This window comes from Heloderma suspectum, chromosome 2, assembly GCF_057233095.1.
Source record: "Heloderma suspectum isolate Gila_16-S chromosome 2, 16-S_ref, whole genome shotgun sequence".
Classification (NCBI taxonomy): Eukaryota; Metazoa; Chordata; class Lepidosauria; order Squamata; family Helodermatidae; genus Heloderma; species Heloderma suspectum.
Window position 1 is genome coordinate 1307801 of NC_139459.1, and position 8133 is coordinate 1315933.

Consider the following 8133-nt stretch of genomic DNA (forward strand, 5'->3'; position numbering starts at 1 on the left):
TTCTCACAGTGGCCAGCTCGATGCTGCGACCCCCACGCAGGACATGCCTGGAGAAGCTGGTGAGGTGGGTGGGCCAGAGGGCTACAAGTGGGGAGACCCAGGCTCGCTGCCCAGGCCGATATCAAGCGAAGTCACTCTGTCACCCGCAGTGTGCCAAGCCGGAGGTGGCTCTTGTGCGCAGCGTCCAACATGCTGCCTCCAGCACCTGAGGCAGGCGCCTGTGTGCACCAGGTGCTGGGGAACATGGGCGGCGAGTGCTGCTGCGCTCAGGCCTTGCTTGTGGGCCACCGTGTGAACAGGATGCTGGACTGGGTGGGCCTTTGGCCTGATCCAGCAGGGTTCTTCTTGCGTTCGTATGTCCTGCATGCAGGCTTCTCCCTGGGGCCTCTGCTTGGCCACTGTGGGAACAGAATGCCGAGCTAGACGGTCCTTTGGTCTGGCCCAGTTTCAGGCCCAACATTCCTTCTTAGGGGACCGCCCCAGCCCCAGATTGGATGTAGAGAGAGGTGGGCCAGGGGAGGAGGGGGAACCATCTAGTTTGACTGAAGATGTATTCAGGCTTAGGGGTCCCGGCACCCTCCCTACCCCATCTCCTGCCTGCCCCAAGCTGCCACTTCGCTGGGCTTCTCCCAGCTCCGTGAGACAGGGCAGGAAGGACACCAAGTGCATCGCAGCAGGACAGCCCGCTGCCCCCACCCCAGACACAGCCCACGCCCAGCAAGGACCGCCCCACTCCAGTCCCAGCGCAGGTGTTTATTTCCTTCTGGTGCAGCGCCTGACACAACTGGGATGCACAGCTCAGCCGGGCGGCCAGGCCATCTGGCGCCCCCCCAGGACGTGGAGATGGAGGTGGTAGACAGACTGGGCCCCCTGCTTCCCGTCGTTGATCACTGCAAAGGAGGGAAGGAGAAAAGAGCTTTGCACGACAGTGTGGGGATCAGGCCAGGGGGCGGTGGGTGGGCTGCTGCAGGAGCGATCCAAAGCCATGCTTTGGCTCGGCGCCCAAGAGCGAACGCCCGCTGCAGCCAGACTGAGAGGGAGCTACAACCTGCCCCACAGCAGAGATTCCACTCCAGGGGAGTCTGGAGGGGGCTGGCCAGAGGCACGGCTGCGCTGTGGCAAACACAGATCCAGGTCACTGCCCAGCCACAGCCCTCCCTGGCCAGGCCACTCTCACTCACTCTCAGCCTGGCCCCCCTCACAGGAGAGACCACCCCCTCATGGCCAACAGAGAACATAGAATCATAAAATAGTAGGGTTGGAAGGGGCCTACAAGGCCACCGAGTCCAACCCCCTGCTCAATGCAGGAATCCACGTCAGAGCATCCCTGACAGATGCTCTTCTTGAGTGTCTCCAGTGTAGGAGAGCCCACCACATCCCTGAGGAATTGGTTCCACTGTCGTGTTGCTCTAACAGTCAGGATGTTTTTCCTGATGTTCAGCCAGAATCTGGCTTCCTGTCACTTCAGCCCATTCTTCCGTGTCCAGCACTCTGGGATGATGGAGAAGAGATCCTGGCCTTCCTCCCTGTGACAACCTTCCAAGGACTTGAAGAGCGCTATCAGATCTCCCCTCAGTCTTCTCTTCTCAAAGCTAAACATGCCCAGTTCTTTCCGTCTCTCCTCATAGAGCTTTGTTTCCAGTCCCCTGATCATCTCTGTTGCCCTCCTCTGAACCCTCTCCAGCTTCTCTGCATCCTTGCCCAGAACTCAATACAGTACTCCAGATGAGGCCTAACCAGTGCTGAGGAGAGGGGAACTAGTACTTCCCGGGATTTGGAAGCGATGCTTCTATGAATGCAGCCCAAAAGAGCATTGGCCTTTTTTTCAGCCACATCACACTGGTGGCTCATATTCAGCTTGTGATCAACAACAATTCCAAGATCCTTCTCGCTTGTAGTGTGGTTGAGCCACGTATCCCCCATCTTGTAACTGTGCATTTGGTTTCTTTTTCCTAGGTGCAGAACTTGGCATTTGTCCCTATTCAATGTCATTCTGTTGTTTTCTGCCCAGCGCTCCAGTCTATCCAGATCACTTTGAATTTTGTTTCTGTCTTCCAGGGTATTAGCTATCCCGCCCAATTTGGTGTCACCTGCAAATGTGATCAGCATTCCCTGCACCTCCTCCTCCAAGTCATTAATACAAATGTTGAAGAGCACTGGGCCCAGGACTGAGCCCTGCGGGACCCCACTCGTTACCTCCCCCCAGTTTGAGAAGGTCCCATTGAGAAGCACTCTTTGAGTCCGATTCTGTAGCCAACTGTGATGGTTGTTTCCTCTAGCCCACTTTGAGCTCGTTTGCTGATCGGGATATCACGGGGCACTTTGTCGAAAGCTGTGCTGAAGTCGAGGTATATGAGGTCTACAGCATTCCCACGGTCCACAAGGCAGGTTACTTGATCCAAGAACGAGATCAGATTCGTCTGGCAGGATTGGTGCTTGAGAAATCCAGGTAGGCTTCGAGTAACCACGGCATTGTTTTCAAGGTGCTTCCAGATGGATTGCTTTATCACCTGCTCCAGAATTTTCCCAGGGGTTGTCAGACTGAATTGGTCTGTAGTTCCCAGTCATCTGGGAAGTGCCAGATGACTGGAGGAGGGCTAACGTTGTCCCTATCTTCAAAAAGGGTAAAAAGGAGGAACCTGGGAACTACAGACCAGTCAGTCTGACATCAATCCCTGGGAAAATTCTGGAGCAGATCATAAAGCAATCCATCTGGAAGCACCTTGAAAACAATGCCGTGATTACTCGAAGCCAACATGGATTTGTCAAGAACAAGTCCTGCCAGACAAATCTGATCTCATTTTTTGATCAAGTAACCTCCCTTGTAGACCGTGGGAATGCTGTGGACATCATATACCTCGACTTCAGCAAAGCTTTCGACAAAGTGCCCCATGATCTCCTGATGAGCAAACGAGCTCAAAGTGGGCTAGAGGAAACAACGATCATGTGGATCCACAGTTGGCTACAGAATCGGACTCAAAGAGTGCTTATCAATGGGACCTTCTCAAACTGGGGAGAGGTAACGAGTGGGGTAGCGCAGGGCTCAGTCCTGGGCCCAGTGCTCTTCCACATTTGTATTAATGACTTGGAGGCGGAGGTGCAGGGAATGCTGATCAGATTTGCAGATGACACAAAATTGGGCAGGATAGCTAATAGTTTGGAAGACAGAAACCAAATTCAAAGTGATCTGGATAGACTGGAGCGCTGGGGAGAAAACAACAGAATGACATTTAATAGGGAGAAATGCCCAGTTCTGCATCTAGGAAAAAGAGACCAAATGCCGAGTTACAAGATGGGGGATACGTGGCTCAACAACACTACAAGCGAGAAGGATCTTGGAATTGTTGTCGATCACAAGCTGAATATGAGCCAACAATGGGATGCGGCTGCAAAAAAGGCCAATGCTCTTTTGGGCTGCATTCATAGAAGCATCGCTTCCAAATCCCGGGAAGTAATAGTTCCCCTCTACTCAGCACTGGTTAGGCCTCATCTGGAGTACTGTGTCCAGTTCTGGGCACCACGCTTGAAGAAGGATGCAGACAAGCTGGAGAGGGTTCAGAGGAGAGCAACAAAGATGATCAGGGGACTGGAAACAAAGCCCTATGAAGAGAGACTGAAAGAACTGGGCATGTTTAGCCTTGAGAAGAGAAGACTGAGGGGAGATAGGATAGCGCTCTTACTTGGAAGGTTGTCACAGAGAGGAAGGCCAGGATCTCTTCTTGATCATCCCAGAGTGCAGGACACGGAATAATGGGCTCAAGTTACAGGAAGCCAGATTCCGGCTGAACATCGGGAGGAACTTCCTGACTGTTGGAGCAATCCGACAATGGAACCGACTCCCTAGGGAGGTGGTGGGCTCTCCCACACTGGAGGCCTTCAAGACGAGGCTGGACAGCCACCTGTCAAGGATGCTCTGACTTGGATTCCTGCATTGAGCAGGGGGTTGGACTTGATGGCCTTGTAGGCCCCTTCCAACCCTACTATACTATTCTATGATTTTATGCCCTGGGGAGGGATCACTTGGCCAGCAGGCACAGGGCCAAAGAAGAGAGTTTGGTGCTCCTGTTGAGGGGTGCTGAGGGACATGGGCCTCCTCCCATTATTCACATGTGCTTCACACTCTCTCCCTCTCCCTCACACACATGCACCTTCCCTCCAAGATGACTCAGTCCAGAGAAGCCCTGGCCAGAGGCCCCCAAGAGCCCACCCAGACCCAACTCTGTTCTTATGGTGTCTGCAGCTCCGCCAGCTCCCAGGGCTCAGTTCCCCCAGTGCACGGGGAGACCGAAAGAACCTTCCGGGCCACCGTTCGGGGATGGGTGTCTCGACTGCTACTCACCCACACGATAGCCATCCGACAGGCCTTCCGCCTTGGCTGTCTGGCTGGCCACCACCAGCAAGTGTCCCAGGAGCTGAGGACAGGGGGGGATCAGATCAGGGGATGGCCCTGGTGGGATCCTGCCCCGCCCCCCCCCTTGCATGTGGAATCCCTAGAACAGACTGCAAAGCCCTTTGGCAAGCATGGTTATTTGTATCATGCCATCAGTATTGGTGATGTCTCATGGAATAGCACAAAAAAAGGAAATTAAAACATGACTCCCTGCCGCAAAGAACTTGCAGTCCACGTTTCCAGAGTGGGAGAGAAAACAAGGGGAGAGAGGGAAAGGCTGGCGTGAGCAATGCAACGGGGAGCAGGAAGCAAGGGAGAGCGAGAAGGAACAAGGGGCAGAGGCAAGCGAGCGCCAGGCACTGTGTGGCGTAGGCCTAGCGCATGCTGTCGGTGCCACATGGAAGTACCCTAGTGGTATGATCAGCAGCCACTGAAGCCACTTTCAGCCAAAGGGGGAACGGCACGATGCAGCCCACAGACTGCTCTCACCCTCAGGGAGGGTCACGCGCTTCACCATGGCTGGGGGCTGCCTGCCAAGGATGCCATCACCCGTCAGGGCCAGTCAAGGGGGGTCTTTCCCACAGAAACAGCACTGTTAGCGGGAAAGACCAGCACGCTGGTGTCAGTGACTCATAGCCCAAGCCACACGGCAGCATGACTCAGGAAAATAGCGTGCTTGTAGCTGGGGAGGGTCTGAAAGGCGCCCCAAAACAGTCGGGTCCTTTCTGCATGGCCACAGCCACGGACCCACATCTGTCACATTGAGCAGGTCCCAGCAGTCCTGCTCCCTCCCTCCTTCTTTCTCCCCACTCAGAGCAGGGCTCTCACAGCACCCCCGCCCGGCCCTCTGCATCTCCACCCCCTAGCCTCCCTCACTCACCTGGGCATCGCTCTCAGCCACACCACTGATGCGGGGTATGGGGCGCCTTGGAATCACCAGGAAATGCACAGGAGCCTGCGGGGCCACATCTCGGAAGGCCACACACTGAGGGGGAGACAGGCAGAGAGGCGGTCACAGCACTGCAGGCGAGCAAGGGGTGCCAGGTTTCCCATACACCAGCCAGGACTTCTTTGTGTCCTCCTGGACGTCTAGAGGCTGCACACTGTTGCTCTTTGATGAGGGGAAAACCTTCTGCCCATGCTCAGGAGCAGTCTGTGATTTTTTTCCTAGGCTCCAAGTTTGAGTCTAGGTACTGAAAAAAGATTCCAGAGCACAGAGCCCCCATCCCACATCCTTCCATAAGGCTGTCCTTGTCTACCCTTCCCCCCTTGAAAAACCTCATGTGGCAAACCACCAACCTTGTCATCCTGATAGATGATGTTGGCTGGGACAGAGCCGTCCAGGATCTTGCCGAAAATGGTTGGGAAGGGCTCCCGGGCTGCCCGCTGCGCCTTGTCTGCCTCCCCATCTAGTCCTCGTGGGGCCACAAATGCCCTCTGCCACAAACACAGACAGGTCCAGCTGGCTCGAGTCACGGCCAGAGGCCTTTCCAGTCCCTTCCTGCCAAGGACCCTGGAGAGCGGTCGGGGGGGGGGGGGGGATCAAGTGTTTCCGAAGCTGGCCCAAGTCCTCAGCTTGGGGAGGGGAGCAAAGGCTCTCCGCAGCCTGCCAGTCACATTCCTGGCCCATCGGCCTCCTTCCCCGCTGCAGTGGCAGCAAGCAGCTGTTGTTGCAGCCCCCGCCCCCCCCCCGCTCCCTACCTGGCTCTGGTCTTGCCTTCTGCTTGCTGGTGCGAGTCTCCTACTCCAGGATCCCTAGAAGTGACATTGCAGAGTGGGGAAGGGATGCTTTGCCATCTCTCCGAGCGCAGGCGTGAACGTACGCGCACAGAGACACAAAGGCACAAGAAGCGCACAACAGTGTTGCCAGGTCTGCTGAGATAGGAAGGGTGACATGTGCTCTACAACGGGCAGCATCCTGGTCTGCTCAGCACCCTTCCTCGGAACAAGGCTTCCCTGCAGTCTCACTTGTGCCCACAGATCCCATGGAGCCCTTTCAGGGAAGCCTTGGTGGTCTGTTAATTCCATCCAGGCCTCTCAATGATTCATGTGAATGCCCTGACTTGGGGGGGGGGGGGTTCCCGATGGATGGCTCCAGATGCCTCCAGCAATGGGGCCTTCCGCACCTACCGCGTCTTCCCCCCTCAGGAGCAGCGGGGAAACAGGCGAGGGGGCCCGGCGGAGGTGACATCCTCTGACCCTCCCCCCACGGGTCCCATTCCCCGAAGGGGGCAGTGGGGTGGCCGCTAGAAGCCTGGTCTTGAAGGGCCCCCGGTAGGAGCCCAGGGAGGTCCGCGGAGAAATCCCCGCTGCTCGCTCTCTCGAGGCCACGGGCCTCCGGGCTGGAGCATCTCCCGGAACTGTAAGTGCAGAGCGGCGGGGGGCGGCCCGCATCTGCAGCGGGGGCTACAGCGGTCCGAGACACGCGGCTGGCCACCAGCCCTGGCGAGTCAAAGCCGGGGTTGCCGGCTGCCGCGCCAGGGCGGGGGGCAGCTGGGGGGCGGGGCCAGCCCGGACCGCTTTGCTGCCTGAGGCAGAGGCCGAAAGGGCCCTCCGGGGGCGGCATCCCCTCGCCGCGGGCGCAGCAGCAGGCGGCTCACCCGGCCAGGGCAGGCCCGCGCCACCCGGCGCTCTGCCGGCGCCCCGCCCCTCCGCGCCTGCTGCGCGCTCGGCCCGCCGCCGGGCCGGGCCGGGCCGGCAACCTCCTCGCCGCTCGACTGGCCGCGAGGCCGCCCGCCCGGGCCCCTCGGCGCTGCCGCGCGGCCACGGCGCCGAGGCGGAGGGGCGCCGGCTGCCCGGGGCAGCAGCTTCCGAGTCCGGGCGAGAGCGGCGCGCGCGCAGGCCTGGCCTGGCCTGGCCGCCGAGGCGCCGCTCCACGGCCCCGGGCCGAGCCAGAGGCGCGGCCGCCCAAGCGCGCGCCCCGGGAGCTGCTGGGCCCCCGGCGCCCCCCGGCCGCCGCCGCCGCTCGCCCCTACCAGCCCGGGCCGCTCCCAGCGGCGGAGCCGCAGCAGCAGCAGCCCCCGCGCCGCCGCCATGCCGCCGCCGCCGCCTGCCCCGCCCCGCCCCGCCCCGCCCCGGAAGCGCCAGCGGGTCGCGGCGCGCCGCCGGGGTCCTGCCGCCGCCGGGCCTCCGGGGGCGAAAGGGCCCCGACGCCGCCCGGGCGCCCCTGCGCGCGCCCCGCCCGAGCAGCCCGGGACTGGCAGCCGCCGCCCCCGCGCTTGGGCCCTTTTGGCCGAAGGGGGCGGACACCCCGCCCGGCAGGCCGCGGGCGTTGCGGCAGCAGGCGGCTTGCAGCGCGCGAGGCCGCCCGCCGCGGAGGGGGAGCCGGGCCCCGGAGGAGGCGCGCGAGCGGGGGCGGGCTCGCCCGGCTTCCGCGGCAGCAGGCCTCCGCCTGCCTCGCAAGGCCCGGGCGGCTCCCTCGCCAGCGGCCGGCCCGCCGCCAGCAGGGGCGGCTCCGCGGGGGACTGGCCCTGCCCGGGGGCCGTCCGGGGCCGCCGGCCCTGACGGCTGTGCGCCGCCCCACGCCAGGGCGACGACCCCGCGCGCCGGCGGCTGGGGAGGGCGCCGCGGGGCCCCGCGCCTCGAGGGGCCCGCGGCCTGGTCCAGCCTCGGGGCTCGCGCGCCCTTGGCCCCCGCGGGTGCGCCCTCGCTGGGCGCGACTTCCGAGCGTGGCCCGGGCAAGCCCGGAAGAGCGGGCTCAAGTCCCGGCCGCTGCGCTCATTGCGGCGATGGAGGCCTCACGC

General features: G+C 60.9%; 1 protein-coding gene across 2 annotated transcripts; it reads right to left on the reverse strand.

Annotated features, from left to right (window-relative positions):
* Positions 1–540: 540 nt before the first annotated feature.
* Positions 541–7451, reverse strand: HINT2 (histidine triad nucleotide binding protein 2). Of its 2 annotated transcripts, none has more exons than XM_084832691.1 (6): positions 7366–7451; positions 6092–6145; positions 5690–5827; positions 5271–5375; positions 4340–4412; positions 541–890 (listed from the first exon to the last, which is right to left on the reverse strand). In XM_084832691.1, exons 1-6 carry the CDS (start codon positions 7423–7425, stop codon positions 799–801), a joined length of 522 nt encoding a protein of 173 aa, XP_084688817.1. In that variant the 5' UTR covers positions 7426–7451; the 3' UTR covers positions 541–798. The 2 variants fall into 2 exon arrangements, with proteins under 2 accessions (XP_084688817.1, XP_084688816.1); XM_084832690.1 differs by lacking the exon at positions 7366–7451 and adding an exon at positions 6521–7024 and having other exon boundaries at positions 708–890.
* Positions 7452–8133: the final 682 nt, after the last annotated feature.